Source organism: Diabrotica virgifera, chromosome 8 (genome assembly GCF_917563875.1).
Source record: "Diabrotica virgifera virgifera chromosome 8, PGI_DIABVI_V3a".
Taxonomy (NCBI): domain Eukaryota; kingdom Metazoa; phylum Arthropoda; class Insecta; order Coleoptera; family Chrysomelidae; genus Diabrotica; species Diabrotica virgifera.
The window spans coordinates 152,492,581-152,519,798 of NC_065450.1; the positions used below are offsets into that span (position 1 = coordinate 152,492,581).

At 33.6% G+C, this 27,218-nt stretch overlaps 1 protein-coding gene across 1 annotated transcript in view; it reads right to left on the reverse strand.

The window, feature by feature from the left end:
• The window catches only part of LOC126889692 (macrophage mannose receptor 1-like), a 135,091-nt gene that overhangs the window by 77,708 nt on the left and 30,165 nt on the right, over positions 1-27,218 (reverse strand). The window contains exons 4-5 of the mRNA XM_050658212.1: positions 12,789-13,046; positions 11,414-11,508 (exon numbers count right to left, since the gene is read on the reverse strand). Coding sequence (XP_050514169.1) covers positions 11,414-11,508; positions 12,789-13,046 — 353 coding nt within the window. The remainder of the gene's footprint in view (positions 1-11,413; positions 11,509-12,788; positions 13,047-27,218) is intronic.

Consider the following 27,218-nt stretch of genomic DNA (forward strand, 5'->3'; position numbering starts at 1 on the left):
GACATCCCCGAATAAGGTTCAAGAAGTCGCCTACGTGAAAAGTGGGCCAAATTTTTTTTAACAATTTTTTTTTAATCAAATTGCAAAAATCAAAATTTTTGGCCCGGACAATTTTTTTGTAGGTTTTCTGGACCATTCTGGATAAAAAAGGTCTCTTCTAATTTTTCTCTAAAGTTGATCGTTTTTGAGTTATAAGCAATTTAAAATTGAAAAAAACGAAAAATGGCGAGTTTCAAGGCTTAATATCTCGGTTAAAATTTATTATTATGAAAGTCAGAGCGTGACTAAATCAAAGTTTAATGCCCCCTACAAGATCCCGAAGAAATTTTTGTCATTATTTTATTACTAAGCTTTTATTTTTAAGTAATAATATTGAGCGCCATGCAGTGGTAGCCGGCCGTAAATGCTGAGTGCGAGATAGATGCCACTCCGGCAGTCCAATTGTGCATCTTACTTGCACTCACATTTACGGCCGCCTGCCACGTGCATGGCGCTCAATATTATTACTTAAAAATAACAGCTTAGTAATAAAATAATGACAAAAATTTCTTCGGGATCTTGTAGGGGGCATTAAACTTTGCTTTAGTCACTTTCTGATTTTCATAATAATAACTTCTAACCGACTTTTTAAGCCTTGAAAATCGCCATTTTTCGATTTTTTCAATTTTAAATTGCTTATAACTCGAAAACGATCAACTTTAGGGAAAAATTATAAGAGACCTTTTTTATCCAGAATGGTCCAGAAAACCTACAAAAAAATTGTCCGAGCCAAAAATATTGATTTTTGCAATTTGATTAAAAAAAATTGTTAAAAAAAATTTGGCCCACTTTTCACGTGGGCGACTTCTTGAACCTTATTCTGGGATGTCTCACGAATGTAGTTATGCAAAAAGATCTCATGGGAATATTTTTCCCAACGATCCCACCGTTTTCGCCTTCTCTAATAGAATGAAATGCAAAAATCATATAAACTATTAATTTCTCAGAAAAATGAACTAGTTTTAAATGATAGTATGATTAATATTCTATCGATTTATGCAATAATATATAGTGTGTTCCCCGAAATATGGCATCAAACATTTTTTCAAAATCTATTGAAAATTTTACAAAATTTTCTTATAAAATTTGTAGGAGATAATGATGCGTATAACCATAAAATATTTTCAAGTATACAAGGTGTCTCTAAAATATCAAAATAACGAGCAGCTTTGTTATTTTTTAGAATGCCAATATCTAGCACGATAACGATAATAGATCATTAAGTTTTCGGGCGGCTCTTCCGCTCAGCGTTTTTTGAGGTGTCTTTAAAAATTTGCCACCGTTGGCTTATTTTTGAATATTTTTTATTGATTTTTTTTAATATTCTTTGAATTATACGTAATATGCTTATTTAATTTAAAAATAAAATTATTCTCTCATACTTTCAAAAAAAATCAGAAAAGTGTGCTTAAAATGTTGATTTCAACCCCTACGCCCCCCCCTTAAGGATAGCTATGACACGATTTTGATAGACAGCACATGCTGGTCGTGTTTGTTTATGTATTAAATTAAAAAAAATGTTTCATCCGGCAAGCACATGGGTATATTTCGACCTCCTATTCGGATCCCGTACTATTAAGGAGGTAGGTACAGTTGAGTCCGCGAGTCTTTACCCGTGCGTCATTAATACCTGGCGAGATAAAACACATACTTTTTATCTAGCATCATTCTCTTCCACGCATGAAACTCATGATATGACGTGCTGACGTTTGTTATTAAGTAAAAACACATGTTATTTTTATGAACCATCTAGAGTCAGTGCATTGAAAAGAGATAGGTACAAAAAAAGACGATTCGGTATGTTTTCATATTTTAAGCACAATTTGTTTGACGTTTCTGCTTTGTTTAATTTTGTGGCTGTCAGTCAGTTGAATTTTTTGCGGTTTTTGTCGAATTTTTGCGTTTTGAAGTTTCTTTATAGGGCTTTTCATCGATTGTCATTTGTTTCGAGCTTCTGTCATGTGCCACATAATATTAATATAGCTTATGTGACACATGACAGAAGCTCGAAACAAATGACTGTGAATGAAAAGCCCTATATTACACAAACAGTTGTTTTCACAACTAATTTTATATTGGGCTTTGAAATTTTAAGGTAAATAATTATATTTTGGCAATTAATATTTAAAACAAACAAAGCTAACGTCATTCACACGGTAAAGAAATGACTGCGTTTAGATTTCCGTCAAAGTGAATAAATAACAAAAATAAAATATGTTATTGAATTTTTTTATAAATTGTTTATTTACTTATTAATCAATAATAATAAAATAATTTATTAAGCTACTTCAAATGTAGCTGTAATTCTGCACAAAAATTTTGAAGCAAAACTTACATTTGACATTCTATATATTTGATAACGTCAAATTTTATAATAAAACCCGTAATCGGAACAGTAGCCACTTTCTGTCAGTTGTTGTTGCGTGAAATATATTTCCGACTTATTTCGTATGCTTTAAATGATGACGCACGGGTAAAGACTCGCGGACTCAACTGTATTATAGGTATTCTAAGACTATTTTTAAACAAGATATGCTTTTTCAAAGTGTGACATATACACATGCAATATGCTTCACTAAATTGGAACGATATGGAAAACTTTTTTATTATTAATTTTAAGAAAAAAAATTATTCTTTATAAAATGCTCTACATCTACATACCCCCTAAAACCTAAAGGCGGAAATACATATTTGCGCCGTGTGAGCGCCGCGCGTTCGTGGCGCGGTTAATGTTCGTTAAAATTTTTCATTTTGACGAACCTTCCGCGATCCAGAGGAAACTTACGAACATTTAGTAATTGTAGATAATTAGTATTAAATCTGGGTGCCTACATTGGATCCGTTTTTTCCCCGATCAGATCAGATCCGATATCGGCCGACGCGACGTCGGGAGTAGCTTCTCCTATTCTCATCGAGAAGTGTTTGGTTTCATTCCGAATGGTTGCAAGTTGAGTTGCAAGTTGGTTGCAAAATGGTTGCAAGTTGGTTGCAAATTGGTTGCAAGATGGTTGCAAGTTGGTTAAAAGTTGGGGGTTGCAAGCTAACATGTTTAAATATATTCAATGTCATCATCTCATTTTCACTTTCCACGGTAAACATCAATAAGTTTGATATTTCCTTCCTAACACTCTACTAACAAATATTCAACTCAGGCGCCCCAAAACCAACAAACCACTCACAAACCTGTCCAGATACGTATTGCGAACCATCAAAGCATTTGTTGAAAAGCCGACAGAAGTTAGATCGTGGTGCGCCGTGTGCGAGCCGTTTGTGTGCCACTTGAAAACACGAACTAATCTAACAAATATGCTGCGCGCGAGCGGCTCGCACACCGAGCAGAGCGTATGTGTATACCCACCTTAAGATGCAATCATCAGAATTTTATCAATATTTTGCGAGGTATGTTAAAAAATATGAATTTCGCTCAGAGTAAAGTATCTTTATATTTTACAATATGGAAAAGTGTTATTAAGAATAGTTATTTAGAATTAAAAATTATGTTCTAATGTGCTATTTAATATTCTGCTATTTAAAAAAATTCATTTTTTTCTCAAATTACTGATACCCTTGGATATCCTACGGATATCTTGTTTAAAAATAGTCCTAGAAGTTTTTACAATATTTACATCATTTTAAAGTAAAGAAAATAAGCTTTATTTTTTATTCCACAATGTATATAGGTACCCAAATGTACAAGAAAAAAAAATGTGATAATGAGAAATTTAAAAAAGAATCGCAAAAAAATCAAAAATCGTTAAAAGTATAAAATTTTTAAAACAATAACTTGCTTAGAAATAGTCGTACAACCGTATATAATAGACCATTTTAATGGTACCTAATTGACTTCTCTTCCTACTAAATGTACCTACCATTGCATATACAGTCGAACCCGCTTATTAGAATCCCTGTTATAAGAATATCCCGGTTTAAGGAAAAGAAATTTGAGGTCCCGAAACGTTTCCATTTACTCCTTAATAAATGTAACCGCTTATAGGAATACGTTTGAGTAAAACAGTACCGCTTAATGTAATATTTTTCAGTTAAACCAAAAACTTTTTATGTACAATTTCCTACAAATTTAAATGGTTCTGGTTTATAGGGTCTGTCAGGTAATATTTTATTACTTCGTTATGGGCACCAATAATTCTACAATCCGACAAAAATATTCAAAGATCATAAAGTAGGTACTTTTTCATTTTTGTAAAATGTTTTATTGCTAACCCATTGCGTTGACTGTTAATAGGTTAAGAAACAGTTAATTTGGAAGTCATAACCGCTTGTAATATTATAAGAAGTTTTCTTTAAGGCCAATCCAATGTCAATTTTTTAATCATTTAGAGCAACAAGTCAATAATCTTTTATGTAAAAGAAATTCGTCTAATATTACCGATTATCTTTCCAGAAAAAATAAGTAATTATGTTGTATGTATTTAAATAAGAAAATATATTATGTATATTATCTACATCTTACATACATTTCATACGTATTAGTGTATGCATGCACATATAATGTAATTTAGTTTTTTAATAAAATAGGTATATTCGGTACAGTTATTTATACTATTAGTCACTAGTGATCGGTTATTAGAATATCCTGGTTATAGGAATATTTTTGCTTGGCACGAAGGCTATTCCAATAAGCGGGTTCGACTGTACCTAGAAATGCGTAGAAAAATGTTACAGAACAATATTTGCGAAATAATGGGGAAAATAGCCCAAAAATGCTGTGAACTGCGAACTTTGAAAAATCATATTTCGGAAACTGTAAACTCTAGAGACTTCTACTAAACACCAGTTTAAAGAGGAAGGATGGAGTTTTTTTCTGTAAAGCAATGCCTATACTTATAACCCCGTGGAAAAAAGTTATGGGACAAAAAAGAAAATTGAATTTTTTTGTGTTTTTTTTTAATATATTTTGGCGAAAAAAAAATGTTTGACTTTAAAAGGTGATAATGCACCCTGTGCCTAGGGACTAATTCACCCCTTTCTTAAAAACGTACCCCTTTAAATGCACTCTGCGTTTTTTTCATAATTAGAGGTCCGCATTGACCATACGAAACAATAAAATCCCGTTAACGTTGTAGTTCCTTTCTAAAGTATATAATCAATAGCCTATTAAGCAAAAATAATGTGTACGTTATATTTTCTAATCAGTACTAGTATACTAAAACATATTTTGACTCAGTTTCAATATTTGAAATCCTCCACGTCTGACCAGACTAGTAATTATTTTAATTTATACTTTATACCATATTGCGGACTTATAATTATACAGTGAAAATTACATGTATATTTAACAAGAATAAAAAACCGCTAAACGCCGTAAAAATGAGTGGCGCATAAAATATTCCAGCTACAAAAGATCTGATATGAATATTACGTGGCGCGAAAATGGATTTTCATTTGATGCAAAACAAAATTCTAGTTTTATTTTAAAAGATTTTTCCATAATATTTGCTAAATTTGAAGTAAACGCGCCACAAAAGAGTAACTTTGATACAGTTTGAATTTTGAAACTCTTTTGTGGCGCGTTTACTTCAAATTTAGCAAATATTATGGAAAAATCTTTTAAAATAAAACTAGAATTTTGTTTTGCATCAAATGAAAATCCATTTTCGCGCCACGTAATATTCATATCAGATCTTTTGTAGCTGGAATATTTTATGCGCCACTCATTTTTACGGCGTTTAGCGGTTTTTTATTCTTGTATCAGGAGTTTTTCAAAGTTATTTATAAATTAAATGTATGAAGTTGAATGCAATGTTCCTCTATTACACGTCAAGCTTTATAAATGGTCACCTTTGTTGCATTATCTCCCAAATGATCTAGTGTCCATCGAATGTACACTAGATTTTTTTTTATTCAAAATAGATTGAAAAAAAATTGAGATGGCCGGTAAATGAAGTCGGATTGCCCGTTGCCAGATCAAATTTAGCGTCGTAACCACTACAACTACATAAACCATTTCGGGAATAATCGTAAATTGGATTATACTTTTGTAGCTTAAAAACTTCTAAACGGCTTAACCGATTTTGATCAGTAAACATGAGTTTGAAACGTATTGACCAGTAGTATCTGATGGATCTAAGGTCAAGTATGAAAATTGAAGCTACTACAGGAATTATTGAGCTTGAGAAACCGTTTTTCCCACAGGAAATAGATTTTATCATACTTATGCAGCCTATAACCTAAAAAATTCAAATTTTCCGGGATATGAGGTATACACCGTTAAATTCGTCTGGTGTACTTCTATAAACGCTAAGTTATTGGCGCAATTTGTAGGTTGAAATGTTGAGTAATTGTCGAAAAACCAAAATTTTCAAAGTTTAGTTTTTCAGTTTTTCGGCTATACTGAGCCGTGTGTATGTCTGATTCTGACGGCTTAGACACCATTTGAAAGCTTAAGTCAACACTATTAATTTGATGTATTTGCGGTTCTCCTGGCTCTTCTTGATCCGAATATATATACCCCCAAAACATATGCCGTTTTGTACCTACCAAGTCCTATAGCTGGCTTATGGGTGGTCAAAAGTCACAAACTACACCGGTTCTAAATCGGCCCTGACCCCCTCTTCAAACACAGAGGAAAAATATCAAATCGGTTTAACTTTCAAACACACATACATATATATCCACAAACATTTTCCCTTTTTTAAATAAAAATTAAGTCACATTTCTAAGCTCTATAACTTTTGAATGGTATAACCGATTTTCAAAATTAGACATGCGTTGGAAAGGTAATGATCAGTACTGTTAGAAGCCGCAAAGGTCGGACTTAAATTTTTGAAGTTTTTGGGAGTTTTGGGGGCCAGAACGAAAAACAGACCTAAATAGGAAGGGCCGTAAAATCGACACCCTTGGACCAAAATGGATGGTTGACATATTAATGGGTGAGTCTTTTTCTGAACTTGAAGATGGGAGTTGGCACAATTTTCAATTCAGTCAGATTTAGAAAATTGAAAATTTCGTGTATATAATAGTGTCGCGTGTAGGGGGGCGTATTTCTGCGCCACTGGCGAGAACTGCCGTTCTCCGGTAATTTTTTCGATATAAAACTAACAGCTTCGATAACCAATAAATCGAAAACTATTAATTTTATCAAAAAAATGTATAATGAACATTTTTTGCTTATAATTAATATTTTTACCAGCATTTGCGGTCAAAATATAATAAAAAATTTCCACCCTCGAGATGAGGTGGCAACAACCCCATGGTAAAAGCGTCTTTCGGCATCATATAGATTTTGATCCTTGGACTCACTACTTATTGTCAAATTTTCAAGCAAATCTATCCATTCTGTAAAAATTGCGAAGTGAAAAATTTCAGTTCCTGGACTAATTATACTTTTGGAGCTCTATAACTTCTGAACGGTTTACCTGATGTTGATCACTAAACATGAATTTGAAACGTATTGACAAGTAGTATCTGACCAGCATCCAAGATCGAGTATGATAACTGAACGTATTACAGGAATTATTGAGCTTGAAAAACCGTTTTTCCCGTAAGAAATAGATTTGATTATACTTATGAAGCCTATAACTTAAAAATTCGAATTTTCCCAGATATGAGGTATACACCCTTAGACGCGTCCTGAGTCCTTCTACAAACGCTCAGTTATTGGTGCAATTCGTAGGTTGAAATTTTGAGTAATTGTCGAAAAACCAAAATTTTCAAAGTTTAATTTTTCAGTTTTTTGGCTATGGCGAGCAGTGTGTATGTCTCAGCTTGATCGCTTAGGCGCCACTTGAAAGCTTAACTCAACCCTATTGATTTGGTGTATTTGCGGTTTTCCTGTCTGTCCTTGAACCTAAGATATATACGCCCAAAAAATATGCTATTTTGTATCTACCTAGTCCTCTAGCTGGCTTACGGGTAGTCAGAAGTCAAAAATTAGACCGGCTCTGAATCGGCCCTCACACCTTCTTGAAACACAGAAAAAAAAATTCAGATCGGTGTAACTTTTCCACACACATACATACATACATACATACATACATACATACATACATACATACATATCCACAAACATTTTCCATTTTTTAAATAAAAATTGAGTCATATTTCTGAGCTCGATAACTTTTGAATGGTATAACCGATTTTCAAAATTAAACATGCGTTGGAAAGGTAATGATCTGTGCTATCAGAAGCCGCAAAGGTCGGGCTTAAATTTTTGAAATTTTTGGGAGTTTTGGGGATGAGAACGAAAAACAGGCTTTAAATGGGAAGGGCCGTAAAATCCACACCCTTGGACCAAAATGGAGAGGTAACATATGGATGGACGAGTCTTTTCCTAAACTTTAAGATGGGATTTGGCCCAATTTTCAATTCAGTCAGGTTTAGAAAATCGAAAATTTCGTGTATATATAGTGTCGCTTGTAGGGGTGTTGTGCGCCACTGGTGAGAACTGTCGTTCTCTGTGGATATTTAAATTTAATTTAATATATTAATTTAATTTGATATACAGGGTGTTTTTAAATAAAACTTTAAGGGGCAATTCTGCATGAAAAAATAAAATTTTGCTCGATAAACGTATGTCCGCAGATGATTCGTTTCCTAGATACGTGGTGTTAAAATGCCAAAAATTCATTTATTGCTCATAAACCGGTTGAGATTTGCAAATTAAATTTGGTGGATTTTAAGAGGTAATTATTGCTCATTTTTTGACATATAATTAATAATTTTATATTTATCATTGGGACGCAACGGGCAAAGGTCCGAATTAAAAAAAAGCACGCTACTGAGATTGATATGTTAATTTAAAAATCATTTTTGAGTTCCTCGTTCACTTTGTGACAAAAGTGTTTGTTTCCGTTTTTTTATAGGAGGGGGTCGTTTTCATGCAAAAAATAAAATATCTAACGCTTACTAAGTATTCGAAATATAAATTTCTCCAGGGAAACTTATTTCAAATAATACTCTGTAAGCATTAAGTAGTTTTATTTTGTTGCATAAAAACGGCGCCTCATGCGACAAAAAGGAAACAAAGACTTTTGTCACAAATTAAACAAGGAATTTAAAAATGATTTTTAATTTGAAATATCTCTATTATTTATTTAACAAATTCAGACCATGATCCGTATGAGCTCCAATGATAAATATAAAATTATTAATTGTATGTCAGAAAATGCGAAATAACTACTTCTAAAAACTCACCAAACTTCATTTGCATATCTCGACCGGTTGTAGAGCAATAAATGAATTTTCGGTATTTTAACACCCCGTATCTCGGAAACGAAGCAGCATTTGGAAACATACGCTTATAGATCAAAATGTCATTATTTTTTTACGCAGAATTACCCCTTACAGTTTTTCATACTGATTCAGAAACACCCTGTATAAATTTAATAATTATTTAATAATATTTGGAAATCAATACTTGCTTTAATGTTCGAGAGGTATAGTTATTTGATAAAAAATAATGACATGATTTCAAAGTCAATTAAATATGATTAGTCCAGAAAGCCACTGCGCATCCGCTAGGAAAAATATTCTAATTCGGATTTTTTGCACAATCTTACTCAAAAAGGACTCCTTTTAACAAATTTGCATGTTGCCAGGACCAAAAGGTGGTCAAAAATTTTTTAAAAGTTTTTTTTTTGTTTTTTTCCTAAAATTATTTTTTTTGCACGGAACAAAGTTTTTTTAGGTTTTTTGGATCATTCCAAACAGAAAAGGTCTCTAAAGTTGATAGTTTTTGACATATAAGCGATTAAAAATTGAAAAATTGCGAAATCGGCCATTTTTAACCCTCAAAAACTATATGAAAAACTGAAAATTTGAATGCTGCCAAGGTAGGCAGACATTCTTTAAACATCGATTGATGAAACCCCGAAGAGTTTTTTGCAATACAATATTCCAAACTCCTTTGTTTTTTAATTGCTAATCAAGCGTGCGCGACACTATTTTCCACCGACAGTATGGTGCAAATGAAAGGAATAAATTCGTTATTTCGTAAAGCGGCAACTTTAAGGAAAAATCCCGAAACAGGTCGATTTTTATTTTTAAGTTATGATATTGTGGCATATATGGTATACTAGTGACGTCATCCGTCTGGGCGTGATGACGTAATCGATGATTTTTTTAAATGAGAATAGGGGTCGTGTGGTAGCTCATTTGAAAGGTTCTTCAATTCTCTATTCAGTAATGTAAACATTTACACAATTATTTGTACAGCGTGTCTTTCTACTTCTTTTTTTGTCAAATAATTTAATTTAATAAAAATTTTTTGGACACCCTGTATTATGTAATTATGTAAATGTTTAGATTACTGAATATAGAATTAAAGAACCTTTCAAATGAGCTAGCACGTGACCCCTATTCTTATTTAAAAAAATCATCGATTACGTCATCACGTCCAGATGGATGACGTCACTAGTATACCATATATGCCACAATATCACAACTTAAAAATAAAAATCGACCTGTTTCGGGATTTTTCCCTAAAGTCGCCGGTTTAGGAAATAACGAATTTATTCCTTTCATTTGCACCATACTGTCGGTGGAAAATAGTGTCGCGCACGCTTGATTAGCAATTAAAAAACAAAGGAGTTTGGAATATTGTATTGCAAAAAACTCTTCGGGGTTTCATCAATCGATGTTTAAAGAATGTCTACCTACCTTGGCAACATTCAAATTTTCAGTTTTTCATATAGTTTTTGAGGGTTAAAAATGGCTGATTTCGCAATTTTTCAATTTTTAATCGCTTATATGTCAAAAACTATCAACTTTAGAGAAAAGTCACTAAAGACCTTTTCTATTTGGAATGATCCAAAAAACCTAAAAAAACTTTCTTCCATGCAAAAAAAATAATTTTAGGAAAAAAACAAAAAAAAAAAAACGTTTAAAAAATTTTTGACCACCTTTTGGTCCTGGCAACATGCAAATTTGTTAAAAGGAGTCCTTTTTGAGTAAGATTGTGCAAAAAATCCGACTTAGAATATTTTTCTTAGCGGATCCGCAGTGGCTTTCTGGACTAGATATATTTCTCTAGTGCGTTAGTTTTCAAAATAACACCCTAGGGCCCAGGGTATTAAATTTAAATAACTAGTTAAATACTGTCAAGTTGACAAATAACAACCTAAGTAAAACTACGGTTAATACCACAATTATTACGTTACGACTATTGCTGGTAAATGTACTTATTTGAAAACTAATTCATCCAAAATTCATTAAAATTTTTTGCATATAAAGAATAGTTAGCCGGACATTGAACGTCGAAGGCACCACGGGTATTATGGATAATAACACTTTCGGAAACGTATATCCCTCTGGCTAAAGGCTCTCGGGATACACACCATTGACCTGAAGCATTATTATCCTTATAATACCCTTGGTATTATAACTGTAATAACTGTAACATAATGGGATTTCTTACCAGCGGTTGAGTGTTTACGTAATAATTTTTGTTATTATACTGAAACAATGGGAAGTTTGGAGAAACTGCAGGATCTGCAAACGAGTTGGCCCAATCTGAAAAGTTATTTTTATGTTCAAGTTTAATAAATATTTGTATCTACTCTATGTCATATTATGTATAAGTTTTTATTTTGTGAAAACTGTCATTATAGATAGAAGCAAATACTATACACTTTAATACATACAACTCTTGACATTTCCCATTAATTTTGAGGAAGCAAAAAAATAGCGCCATCTAGCGGTATGAGTAGGATAACCAGAGCAATCTAACCTTACATTTATAAAATTGCTTTATTATTGTTTTTTATAAGTGTTTGAACTATTTTTATTTTAATTTAATTTAGCAAAATTAACTCGTTATTCAAAAATTTATAAAATTAAATTTGAATGTTTACGTCAAATTTTACGTTGCCAAAACGTAGTTCAATTCAAGCCGACAGTGGCGCTAGTGGCAACGTGCTTCCAGATTTATGTGTGAGTTGGATGTATTACAGTAAATAGTATTTGATATAATGAAATATCCTTAACTTTCGCGTTGTCATGGTGACGACATAATGAGCAATAAATCACGACAAAAGTTTTGACAGTTTGGTGGTTTGAAAGAAGTTAGAATTTTTACATGTCAAAGTTCTAAAAATTGTAGAATAGAAATAAATTCCAGTGACGAAGAGTTGCAGTTTTTTTTATTTGTTCATCATAGATAAAATATTGTATGAAACTGTGCGTGAAGTACTTTTTGCGAACTTACGCGATGTATACGTGCGTTCGCAAAAAGCATACTTCACGAACTGTTTCATAAATAACTAATATATGTATAATTAGCATATTAGTTTATTTATTTTCTGCTTTGTTATATCGAACACTCTAAACCTTGTTTATAAACCAGGAGGAGTAAACTAAAAAGACAGATTTACAGCCAATATTTAATAGAAAAATCACCAGATTCATCTTCTTTTTTGGTTGATCATGTCGGCCTTCGACGGTAATCCATAAATGTTATATTATACTAACACGTCGCTAAAGAGTTCTAAAAACAACTGTTTTTCATATAAATGCATACCAAAAATCTAAAAATTAAAGGAATAAAGAAGAAAACACAATAAATCGCAGATATACTTAAATTAATTAACCTATCAATTTTAAATGCCATTAGTGTCAAAATTTGGTAAATGTTAATATTGTCAAAATTTTACAAGTCAGTGAAGTTAACTTGTCTGCGGTTGGACCAATTACAAACAAGCATTACGGCGCGATAAATTTGAATTACTTCTCCTAGTTTAAAAACGAGGTATAACGAAATTTAAGTAGATTTAAGTTTATATTCTGCTACTTACTTCCACCACCAACAGTCTGACTGGAAGCAGCCGGTTCTATAGATTCACATACAAAGTTGTAAAGGGCATTACAGTCTTCGTTCATCCAAAGTAAATCCTTTCCTTTAACCATTTGACCCAAAAGACATCTATTAGCTGAAGCAGAAGGTTGTCCGTGGTTCCAGTTTGAGTACGTTATGGGTTGTGCATTAGACATCCACATCCATGACATTTTGTCCACCAGGTTCGACCCAGAAGTCCAGAAGTTAATCTTGCTATCTAGAAGAAAATAAGTGGATATGACTCGAACTTAATTTAAGATTTTTTAGTATATATACGCAAAGTTTATAAGTACAGTGGAACCCCGATAAGTCGGCCTCCGATAACACGGAAGTCCGGCTAACCCGGACCGATTTTCATCAGACAAAACAAACATTTTTTCAGTTTGACTGAGTTTTTTACCAAGAAATGAACAATAATGTATACAACTGTACGTAATTTAGATGTACTGTGCATAATATGTACTATTTCAGGTTTTTGCAGTTATAATGAAGTTTATCTGTAAGTATTGTTATATTTCTATTTGATATGAAAATTAAAATTTGATAATTATAGACAAAATTCAATTTAACATAAAATATTTTCAATTTTCTCAACCACGGGCATATAAATTTAGAACAACCTGTATACAACAAATTGTTATATTTAATTTTAAGAAGTGATTAAATAAGACTCAAGTGAAATCGATAATAGGTAATTATCGTTGTTCGCGGAAGGATCGATCATTAGCCGATGCTAAATAAGACTAAGTGGAAATAGAGAATAGGTCATTAAAATTTGTATATAGTAGAAAGTAATTTTAGAATGGGAATTAACTATTTTCTTTGAAATCCATTAAGCATATTTAGAAAGTTTAAAAATTGGTTTTGAGGAATACTGCGAATGAGAGTTGGTGGTGGAATTTTGATTTGTGAATCTGGAAGGGATATTTAGAAAGTAGGGGAATGAATGACAAATAGAGAGCAGAATGTTTTGAGCTGTCGAGAAGTGAAGTCGAGTAGTAGACGGTAGTGTACGGAGAGTGAGAAAGCCGGTAGTTCCGTGAGTGTGGAGTATCTATCGTGGAACGAGAAGTAGGCCAGGTCGAGAGTAAAAGAACCTCCTTGAGCCAAGAGTGTCCCGGTAGCTGATAGCAGTTTCGAAAAAGGTAGAACACAGCATCACGACAAAAGCAGGAACGAGAGCTATTCGAGCTAGTTTTTCAAAGGAGAACATTACTGGAAGCCAGGACGAGGTTTGATCGCAGCCAAGGATAGCAGGAAACGGGTCTTGTGTGAGGACATTTTCAGTTCACCAGGAAAAGGTCAGTCTCATTTGTTTGGACATGAATGTATGGGTTTTTCGTATTAAATTCCACATAAAAAATTGAATAACATAATCAATAATATCAGAAAAGCTTCATCAAAGTTAAATAGAGTTGTTCCTAATAACTCCTAATAGTTAAATGTTAATAAAAACTTTCAATTGAAAACCAAAAGGAAATAAGATTCCCATTTGTAAATGTTATGTTTAAGAATAATAAGAAATAGCAAATATTAAGCATTGATTGCCTTTTAAATAAAATAAAAAATATTTTGATTATAATTGTAACCCATATGTGTATTTTTTTTACTCTTTTCTTTTCTATCCCGATTAGGAACCATTAAGAAATATTTGAAGCCACGAAAGTAAGTAATTAATTTATAATTCGCCCTGAGATTGAAAACATATTGATATGTGATCTGGTTAATTAATTAGATTAGTATTAATACATTGATTAAATTAAGTGACATATAAGAATATTATCTCATATCAATAATCAAGATCACAACAACTGTCGTCCAACGTGGAGGGCATTGTAAAGTATTTCTAGTGGCAAATTTGAAGGATAGAAAGAGTAAAGCCGGTATTTGAAAATTTATATGCCTGTGGTAAAAAGTGAGATACTTACATTTGATAACATAAAATTTTAGATCTCTTTAGGTACAAATTTTACATAACTGATTTAATATTTTATTTTTACGATATCTACATTTGATATATTTATTGACAATTTATAATATTTGGGTGAGAAAAAGTCGTCTTGGTAACATACTAGTAAAATTTCATATTTGGCGGGGACAGTACTTCTTGAAAACAAATGTCAGTGACAAGAAGCCAAAGCAAGGACAACAAAAAACAAAAAGAACATTCAGACCAAGAAGATATTTTAGACACGACAATCATGGCATCAGAACAGCAAGAATTATCAGGAATAGATAAACTATTACAACTTATGCAACTCCAGTCACAAAAAATGGATGAAGCAAAACGAACAATGGATAAAAATCAGGAGGAAACAAAACTAGCAATGGATGAAACATCAAAGAAAATGGATAAAGTGGATCAAAAAATGGATGACAATCAAAAGGAAACAAAACAAGCAATAGAAGAGAACAATAAGAAAATAGAGGAACGCATAGAAAAGTATGAAAAGGAAATAAAAGGATGTTTGACAACAATGAAAAACGAGATAGAACAGCAAGAAATGAAAATTAAAGATCACATGAAAGAACAAGAAATGATAATTCAAAACAAAATGGAGGAGTTAACGAATGGCCAGAAAAAGGAACTAGAAAATTTGGAAAATAAGTTAGAAAATGCTATTAAAGTAGACAGAGAAGAAGTGGAAAAAAGAATCACAGAAATAGAAAAACAAGTCACCGAAAACAGGACGCAACAGAATGTCGGAGAAAGAAGAGAAATGGTTATACATAGCACAGATGACGTGAAGATAAGGTTTGGCGGGGATGTAAGAAGATTACACCCAGTGCCGTTCATAAATAGCCTGAAAAAGAAAATACAGCACATCGGAAATTTCGAAACAGCAAAAGAAACTATCAGAAACCATCTCAAATATGAAGCAAGCCTATGGTTCGATAGCAAAGAAGAAGAATTCGGCAATTGGCAACAATTTGAACAAAAATTTTTGAATTATTTCTGGGGAAAAGTCCAACAATTGGAAATTAACAAGGAATTGCAAAATGGGAAATACAATGATAGGATGGGGGTATCAGAAAGGACATATGCTTTACAAATTTACAATAATGCAAAGCATTTACAATATAATTACTCATCGGAACAATTAGTCGAACTGATTGCAAGACATTTCGAGGAAACGCTGGAAGACCATATCACATTGCAAAATTACAAAGACATAGATAGTTTATGCCAATTCCTACAAATAAGAGAATCACGTCTAAGAGAAAGAAAATCAAGAAGGTCGCGAGAAGATTACAGGCCCCGAGAAACACAAGATTACAGAGATAGAAATCAAAATAGGAGGGACTATACAAGACGAGATTTTAATCCCAGAAGGGAAAACGAAAATAGAGACAACGGAAGAGGAAATTATGAACAAAGAAATAGGCAATGGAATGAGGATAGAAATCGAGAATACCAGAATAGAAACACCACACGCTCAAATCAAGAAAACAGAAATAATGGTAGACAAAATGAACAGGGATATCGAGAAAATCGAAACAGACCCGACAGACCAAGAGAAAATAGAAGAGAAGTAAATAATACCCAGACAGATGAATATGACGGAGAGAGACATTATGACGAAAATATAAACAACGATGAGCAACCGGCGTCTTTTCACGACGGCGCTCACTAAAAACCAAAAATCAAACAGGAATCTTTTGTCACCCCAAGGAATTTATTAAATTGGCAGGAAACAACGAAAAGAAAAATGGAGTTAATTTAAAATTTGTGGATGGATTTATCAACGAGAAACCAATTAAAATTATGATAGACACTGGATCTGAAATAACATTGGTCAACAGAAAACTAATAGAAGAAGTTAACTTAACAAATTTAATTTACAAAATACCTAGGGTAAATTTAGTGGGCGCAAACAAACGGACATTGGCAACTATAAATGAAGGCATACGAGTAATGGTACGACTGGGTAAGAATATGTATGCACTACAATGTGTAATAATGCCAAACATGTCACATGACATGATAGTAGGAGTTGACGAATTGGCAGAAAAACATGTAGTGATAGATTTTAAAAATAATACGATGAAACTAACAGAAGAAAAAGAAAAAGAACAGGACAAGGAACATGAGAAACAAAATACGGACGAATCAGGTAAAGAACAAACAGTGGAAATGAATTTGGCAGCGAAGCAAGGACAAAGAAAAAAAAGGAGAAAAGGTCAGAAAAAGATAAAAGAAAATGAAACCTGTGGCTCCTCAAAAGAAGAGTTGAGCCCAGAAGAAGAAAATTTGGGAGTATCAGAAACAAAGGAAACCTGGGATTCCTCAAAAGAAGAGACGAGCTCAGGAGAAGAAGAAATAAAGCAAAAAAATGAAAGTGAAAAGAAAATGATTGAAACAGTCGTATTTGAAGAGGAGGTATATGCAAACGAGGATGCAGAATGCACGGTAAACATGTGTGAAGAATCTGAGAAAAAAGACAGAAAATTGATATGTGGAGAAGGGAAAGAAAAGGAATTGCGGTTGATGTTAAGAAACTATGAAAATTTGATCAATGAGGAAAACAGAGTGGCGAAAAAGTACGAACATTCATTTGAGGTGAAAAACTTGGGAAATTTTCGATCAAAGACTTACCCGATTCCATACAAGTATCGACAAGAGGTGAAAGAAGAAATAAATAAAATGTTGGAAGATCAAATCATCGAAAGATGTGATTCACCGTATGTTAACCCGATTGTGATAGTAAAGAAAAGCAATGGAGAATTAAGATTATGTTTAGATGCCAGGAATATCAACCAGCACACTGTATCACAATATGAATCACCTCTAAACATCGAGGCCATTTTTGGAAGAATCACCGGGTCACACATATTTTCGAAAATTGACTTAAAACACAGTTTTTGGTTGATACCGTTAGCTGAAAAGTGTAGAAACTACACCGCTTTTTCTATTGATGGTATTGTCTACCGGTTTAAGGTAGTGCCATTTGGATTGCAGAGTGCTTGTGCTGCACTCGTCCGAGCTCTACATACCATTTTGAATCGCCATGAAGATTTCATAGTTCATTATATCGATGATTTATTAATTTTTTCACAAGATACTCAGAGTCATCTGGAACACATAGAAATAATTCTGAAAGAATTGGACACAGCGGGATTGAAATTAAACATTGAAAAATGTCAATTTTTTCAAAAAGAAGTCATTTATTTGGGTTTTCAATTGGACACCAAAACAGTAAGATTAGCCGAAGACAGAGTCAAGCTCATAGATGAATACCCAAGACCAACGAATTTGAAAACATTGAGAGGTTTTCTTGGCACGATAAATTATTTTAAAAAGCTGATTCCCGATTTGAGCCAAAAGGAAATCCCTCTGATAAAATTGCTTAAAAAAGGAATAAAATGGAATTGGAAAGAAGAACAGGAGGAAGCTTTCGAAACATTAAAACGAGAATTCGCAAAAGGAACGAAAATATACCACCCCATTTACAATTTACCTTTTATACTCCGAACTGATGCGTCCATACAAAAATTTGCAGGAGTTCTGTCTCAAATACAAAACGACCAAGAAGTACCGATATGTTTTATATCTCGAGTGACTAAAACACATGAGAGAAAATATAGTGTTACAGAATTGGAGTTTGCCAGTGTACTATATTGCGTAAACAAATTGAGGTTTTACTTATTGGGAGCAAAATTCACAATCGAAACAGACCATGCAGCTTTAGTACATATCATGAAGAATAGATTAGTAAATAATAGAATACATAGAGGCATTCTGTTATTACAGGAGTATGATTTTGAGTTCCGATATATAAAAGGAAAAGACAACATAATAGCCGACGCTCTAACACGGGATGAGGACACCGGAAAAAAGGAAACAATTACTCTACAGGTGGGACTAAATAGATTAATACAAGAAGAAGGGATATATTCGTTAAATGAGATAAGGACAAACCAGGAAGACCTAGAGGAAAGAGAGAAAAGAAGAGCGGAAGTAGAAAATAACATATATTTTAAGAGAATAGACGGAAAGGAACTATATTTAGTGACACAGACATTGGCCGAAAAGATAATAAAGAAATTACATGAGGACAATGGGCATATCGGTAGCAGAAAAGTTTGGCTCGTTTTTAGGGAAAATTACATAAGCCGACAGGATTACCGCATTGCAAAGGAAATTACCCAGAAGTGCGATGTATGTCAAAAATATAAGAGTCGGAATTTCAAAAACGAAAATGTTGCCAAAAATATTGAAGCCCGAAACAAACTAGACATTGTAGCAATAGATATGTTAAGCGATCTAATTATGACCACTAAAAGGAACAAACATATTCTGGTAATGGTGGATGTGTTTTCAAAATACGTAAAATTATATAGTTGCCGCACCACAAAGGGGGAAGAAATATTAAGAAAAATCGACAATTTTATAGCCATAGTAGGAACACCAAAAAAGATTCTACTGGACAATGCAACGTATTTCCGAAATGATCGTTTCAAGGGACAACTTCGAGAACGAGGAATAGAGACAAATTTTGTCAGCATCAGGCATCCACAGAGTAATCCTTCGGAACGATTCATACAGGAAGTGACGAAATTTCTTCGCATTGCAACAGATGGTCAACATCGCCACTGGGACAGGAAAATGGCGGAAATAGAAAGGTATCTAAATACAATTCCGAGCACAGTAACAAAAGAGACCCCAGAATACATCATGAAGGGTGTACTGCCGATAAGGCCATGGGAAGACCAAGAGCCAAAAGAATATCAACAGGTGATTGAAACCGTACAGAGAAGATTACGGCGAAGCAACGAAAAATATATCCAAAGACAGGAACAAAATAGAAAAAGAAGACCAGTGACTTTCCAAAAGGGTGAAAAAGTACTCGTGAGGGCATTACGAGTATCAAATCTTCCTGGGGGCATTTGCGCAAAGTTGATGCCTGTTTTCGAAGGCCCGTATATCGTGAATAATGAAAATGGGATAAATAGTTATGAGTTGAGGCATAGGAACTCGGAAAAGATCCGAGGAATTTATAATATTCACGATGTATACAAATATCACGAATAAAAGACAGAATTACATGAAGTAGATAGTAAGTTAGGATATAAGACGTAGATTAAAGTAAGGAAATATACAGGGAGTTGGTTTTGCCTCGAGAAAATTTATTTAAAAATGCAGATAAATTTTATCGAATACAAGGCGGGGATTTGTTATATTTCTATTTGATATGAAAATTAAAATTTGATAATTATAGACAAAATTCAATTTAACATAAAATATTTTCAATTTTCTCAACCACGGGCATATAAATTTAGAACAACCTGTATACAACAAATTGTTATATTTAATTTTAAGAAGTGATTAAATAAGACTCAAGTGAAATCGATAATAGGTAATTATCGTTGTTCGCGGAAGGATCGATCATTAGCCGATGCTAAATAAGACTAAGTGGAAATAGAGAATAGGTCATTAAAATTTGTATATAGTAGAAAGTAATTTTAGAATGGGAATTAACTATTTTCTTTGAAATCCATTAAGCATATTTAGAAAGTTTAAAAATTGGTTTTGAGGAATACTGCGAATGAGAGTTGGTGGTGGAATTTTGATTTGTGAATCTGGAAGGGATATTTAGAAAGTAGGGGAATGAATGACAAATAGAGAGCAGAATGTTTTGAGCTGTCGAGAAGTGAAGTCGAGTAGTAGACGGTAGTGTACGGAGAGTGAGAAAGCCGGTAGTTCCGTGAGTGTGGAGTATCTATCGTGGAACGAGAAGTAGGCCAGGTCGAGAGTAAAAGAACCTCCTTGAGCCAAGAGTGTCCCGGTAGCTGATAGCAGTTTCGAAAAAGGTAGAACACAGCATCACGACAAAAGCAGGAACGAGAGCTATTCGAGCTAGTTTTTCAAAGGAGAACATTACTGGAAGCCAGGACGAGGTTTGATCGCAGCCAAGGATAGCAGGAAACGGGTCTTGTGTGAGGACATTTTCAGTTCACCAGGAAAAGGTCAGTCTCATTTGTTTGGACATGAATGTATGGGTTTTTCGTATTAAATTCCACATAAAAAATTGAATAACATAATCAATAATATCAGAAAAGCTTCATCAAAGTTAAATAGAGTTGTTCCTAATAACTCCTAATAGTTAAATGTTAATAAAAACTTTCAATTGAAAACCAAAAGGAAATAAGATTCCCATTTGTAAATGTTATGTTTAAGAATAATAAGAAATAGCAAATATTAAGCATTGATTGCCTTTTAAATAAAATAAAAAATATTTTGATTATAATTGTAACCCATATGTGTATTTTTTTACTCTTTTCTTTTCTATCCCGATTAGGAACCATTAAGAAATATTTGAAGCCACGAAAGTAAGTAATTAATTTATAATTCGCCCTGAGATTGAAAACATATTGATATGTGATCTGGTTAATTAATTAGATTAGTATTAATACATTGATTAAATTAAGTGACATATAAGAATATTATCTCATATCAATAATCAAGATCACAACAGTATACTGTATTTTTTTTTAGAATTTTTACCATACTCTCCGGCTAACTCGGATTTTTGATAACCCGGATTGGCCGTAGTCCCGATTAATCCGACTTATCGAGGTTCCACCCTAAATTACGTATACTATCTCAAATACTAAAATTCTCAAAATAGATTAATTGTTGTTTGGTCGAACTTTTTTATTATGATGATGTCGTCACGAGGTAAAACTACGATGTTTACCACAGATATAAACATATATTTGGTGGTAAAGACGTAGTATCTCTTATAAGAATAGGAAGACTAAGATGGGCAGGACATCTAGCAAGATCACATCATAACAACCCTCATAGAAGAATCCTTATGTCACAACCTGTGGGAAGTAGAAATATGGGTAGGCCAAAACTTAGATGGAAGGATGGTGTAGATGAGGATGGGAGAAAAATATTCGCATCAAACTGGCAACGGTTGGCAATGGATGACTGACTGGCGTAATAGACTTGGGAAGGTCGAGGCTCTTTTATAGGGCTGTAGCATCATTGATGATGATGATGTCGTCACCAAATTTTGTTAAATAAAATAATGCAATTTTTTTTAATTCCCGGATTTTGCTACTGAACTAATTCTAAAAATGTATTACACGTTGTTTAAAATTGGTAGAGAGCAGAGAAAAATGCAGAAGTAACGAGTAAATAAATAAATGAACTACTAGATAGTAAGTCTGTACAGTACAGTGCAGTAAGAGTTAAGAGCGTAGGTGGAATACCACGATACAATAATGCACTGGCGAAGCGTCCATGTAACCACTGTTACCATTGGTAACAGTTAAAAATCTTGCAAATAAATATTTTATGACGATGAATAATTCCATTTACCTATATTTTTACCAATAGAAATATATTATTATATTATGTGTTAATAGTACCTAATTCAGTAAATAGCCAACTACTCGTAGGCACACGAAAATATTTGCGAGTTTATGTGACTCAGTTGCACTTTATTATACTCTGTTACCAGTTTCATTTTTGGCTACAATGGTTATCTCGCTATCTCTCGGGACCGGCTAGTGTCTGAAAATTTTGAAGGAGCGACGGCGCGCGGCGTAAGCGCGCTGTGTATATCAGTAGCCCTGTTACCAGATTTAAATTTGGTTGCAGTACCTATAAAAAGTGGGACATCTTGGATATTAAAGCACCCTATGTAACGCACAGCTGAATGTGGCTGAATTTTTATGTTTGTGCGTCACAGTGTTGCCATGCTGTTTTCTATATATTTCTTTCATAATTTCAACCAATGTTAAATGTACCTACAAGAATAATAGAATAATAACGTTTACTTCTCCGTCAATATACTAGGTATAATGACAAATGAGGTGTCAAATTAAAGCTTATAATCCAAGGATAGCACTAAAGGTGAGAAATTAGACCTAGGTTGTCTGTCGAATTTCTAATGTCGACATTAAAAGTTGCACTATTTTTTTTTCTATAAAACATTTTGATCTCAAACTTACCAGAAAACTTCTTTGTACACTCTACTTTAAAGTAAACGTGATTGAGAAGCTAAATTTTAAACTTCGTCACACAACTTTTGCGATTAAACTTTGCAATGCACAAATCCGCACCTTTTTCTTTGAAAAATTCATAACCTTTATCATGATAAGAATAAAAACTTGAGGCAGATACCTTTGTCTTCAAAAATGTTACAGCTATACAGGGTGTCCAGAAACTCTACCGACAAACGAAGACAGGAGATTCCTCAGCTAATTTTAAGACAATTTAACCCAATTTATCTAGTCCGAATATGCTTCTTAAGGGAGCTAAAGCTCTTTGAAGATGGCGTCATGAAATTAGTTTTTCTTAAATACCTCCAGAACGTTTCTATTTAGAAAAACTAAAATTGGTATGCATATTTACTTTTCAGAGATGAATGGATTCCATCCATTGCAAATTTCTAGTACCGGTCATAGGCGTCCATTTTGGGTAGAGCAACGGGTATTTTATCGCATAACTTTTTTGTCCTTAACTTTTATGCATTTTTGACACCGGATTATTAAATTGTGAGGTATTCTAGTACTAAAAGGTACTCTTGCTCTAAGTCGGTAGGACACACTGTTTTCTAGAAAAATCGATTTGAAAGTTTTTCGTTTTTGGAATTTGAAAAAAAATTGAAAGAACGTTTCAACAAAAAACGAAGTATTTTACCAACATAAAGTAAGAGTAACTTTTAGTACTCGAATACCTCATAATTTAATAATCTAGTGTCAAAAATGCTCAAAAATTCAAGACAAAAAAGTTATGCTATACAATAACTGTTGACCTACCCAAAACGGACGCCTATGATCAGTACTAGAAATTCGCAATTAATGAAATCGATTTATCTCTGGAATATAAATAAATGTACCAGTTTTCGTCTTTCTAAACAGTTTTTTTTGAAACTTTTTTTTTAATTCAAAAAGCGAAAAATTTTCAAATCCATTTTTCTAGAAAACGGTGTGTCCTAACGATTTAAAACAAGAGTACCTTTTAGTACTAGGATACCTCACAATTTAATAATCCAGTGTCAGAAATGCATAAAAGTTAAAGATAAAAAAGTTATGCGATAAAATAACCGTTAGCCTACCCAAAACGGACGCCTATGAGCGGTACTAGAAATTTGCAATGGATGGATAAGATTTATATCTTGAAGATAAATACGCGTACCAATTTTTGTTTTTCTAAATAGAAGCGTTTTGGAGGTATTTAAGAAAAACTAATTACAAGACGCCATCTTCAAAGAGCTCTAGCTCCCTTAGGAAGCATTTTCGGAGTAAGTGAATTGGGTTAAATTATCTTAAAATTATCTGAAGAATCTCCTGTCTTGGTTTGCCGGTAGAGTTTCTGGACACCCTGTATAGTGTAAAAATTTCAGAAAAAAATATTAAAATGGAACAGAGTTGTAGCGAGGTAAACGCAAAAAACGTGATTTCTTTTTTTTTATTTTTAGGTTAAAATTGCGATTTTGACAATGTTCCCCCACATAAAATTCAAAATAAACTTCATTTTCGTTTTCAGCACCCTCGAAAATATAAAGTGTGAACAAAATTAGCCATTCATCCCTCTGTGGTCAGTATCTCGAAAACTATGCGCTTTTTTGAAGGTGTCACGCTCGTGTATAATATCACAAAAATTATAACGTGATAATATGAAAAAATGTAAAAAATAGAGGATACGGCAACGATGTCACAAGTGATGGTCGGATCCAACGCCAAAATCTACACAGACATATTAGGGTGCTTTAATAACCAAGATGTCCAAAAAGTGTGAGTGTCTCTGCGTAATCGATCAACTACTTGAAAAGTAATTCTCCTTGTATAATTTTGAAGAAAAAAATGAGATTATTGAAAATGAAAGACCTATTTTAAACAATTTAAAAATGGAATCAAAAAAAGTACGGCGATCAAAGGGTTGATAAGGAGTCCTGGGGGTGGTTAAGGTTGCCGAAGCCTTGGCCACACAAAAAGCCTTGGGAGATGCTCACAGTATCAGGAGAAAAATCAACAAATCCTACTTCCACGTCCTTGTCGTGATTGCTGGGCAATGCATAGCGTACAATGGGTGTGCGTTATGTAGCAGACGGAAGAGGGTGAAAGGCGAATTTCCAGCGCCTGAAAAAATGGAATATCTCGGCTAAGGGAAAAAACCCTAACAGAAAATTCTAGCCCTCCAGGTTGGGGGTTGGGCGATGGGCTAACAACTCATTCCCGTAAAATACTAAAGTTGTTACAAATCCACGCGCTATGCCTCGGATCCAGGATGGAACTTACGGAAAACGAAACAGGCTACGGAAACGGACGATGATTTTCGGAACATGGAATATTCAAGGAATCTCTACAAAACATAATATTTTTGAAGAACTAAAAATGAATCGCATAGATATCTGCGCTCTAACAGAAACAAAAAAGAAAGGAACTGGAATGGAACAAAAGGAAAACTACATTCATATCTACAGCGGAGTGAAGAAGGAGAACAGAGCAAAGTCAGGAGTATCATTTGCAATACGCAAGAAATATAAGAAAAGTATAAAATATTGGGAATACGTAAATGAACGAATTTTAAGAGTAGGTCTAAAACTCTATAACAGAGAATTAGAAATATTTGTTGTATATGCTCCTACCGATGATTCAAACCAGGATGTAAAAGATAAATTTGAGGAAAGCCTAGCGGACACCATCTCAAAAATCAGCAACCGAAAAGAGATTATCATGATGGGCGACTTCAATGCCAGAACTGGGTCAAAGATCAATGACGACATTGTGGGAAGATTTGGCGAAGAAACTGTTAACAACAACGGAACAAGACTTGTGGGACTATGTGAAGCGTATTCCTTACGGATAACGAATGGATTTTTTCAACACAGATCCATCCATAAATACACATGGACGCAGCCAACCCGACAATTGAAATCGATTATAGATTACGTCATCATGAAGCAGAAATCATCAATTGTGACGAAAGATGTACGAGTCTATAGAGGTGCAGAATGTGGAACTGACCACTTTTTACTCAGAGCAGATCTATACTTTCCATATATCTTGAACAACAAAATTGAAGAGACCCAGGAAGAGATTACAGAAGAACACCCGCCTCAGTACAAATACAACATCGACGCACTGAAAGATAATTCAATCTCCTTTCTTTTTAAATTAAGACTGAGCCAAAAGATAACCAATACACAGTTTAATACAAGAACAGCAGATGAAAAATATGATCGGCTAAAAAAGTGCTTACATGAAGCTGCATTCGAAGCGTTAGGGGAAAAATCCTCAAATAACACTAATCACCCTTGGTTTACAGATTCTTTAAAAGAAAAGACGAGGGAAAAAAAAGAAGCATATCAAAAATGGCTCAGTACCAATTGCTCAGAAGACCGAAAAACCTACGCAAGAATAAGAATGGAAACAAAAAAAGAAGTGATTAAAACCAAAGAAAATATGTGGCTGAAGAAATGTGAAGAAATAGACACTCTTATGGGAGGAACAAAAAGCAGAGAAGCTTGGAGAACAATATCAAATACAAGACAAAACGTACAAGAAAGATGCCAGATATCCCTTATAAGTGTAAACGAGTGGGAAACATACTTTAGAAACCTATTGCAAGAGAATAGACAGGAATATGTAAGGCAAACCATCATCGCCCCAAACAACCTGGAACAACTAGAAGATATAACTATTCGAGAACTAGAACTAACGTTAAGAGAAATGAAAAACAATAAAGCTCCTGGTCCCGGAGGTATTCCAATTGAACTCATTAAGCACAGCACGACACAGGCAAAAGAAATTTTAGTTGAAATATTCAACGGATGCCTTTCAGGCAATAGTGGCGTGCCCTCTGAGTGGAAAAACTCCATAACTACCCCTATATACAAAAAGGGTGGTAGAAAAAATTGTAATAATTACAGAGGCATTAGTGTGACCAGCTCAGTTGGAAGACTGTACGGACGAATAATAAAGAAACGGATAGAAAAGGAGTGGCAAGATTCCGAAGAACAAAGTGGATTTAGGGCAGGTAGATCATGCACAGATAACATTTTCTGCATAAGGCAATTACTAGAAAAACGTTCTGGTAGAAATCTAGAAACTCACATGGTATTTGTAGACTTAAAAAAAGCATACGATACCGTTCCCAGAGGAAAAATGTTTGAGGTATTACAACAAACCACTTTAAATAGAAAATACATCCAAACAATAAAAGATCTCTATGCTAATGCAACAACAGCAATTAAAATTGGAACGAAACTTTCAAATACCTTTGAAACTTCGAAAGGCCTTTTGCAGGGATGCTGTCTGTCGCCCACTTTATTTAAAATTTACCTTACACATGTGTTAAAATATTGGACTAGGAAATGCCAAACAATGGGGATACCAGTAGGAGATTCTTATTTGTATACGTTGCTAT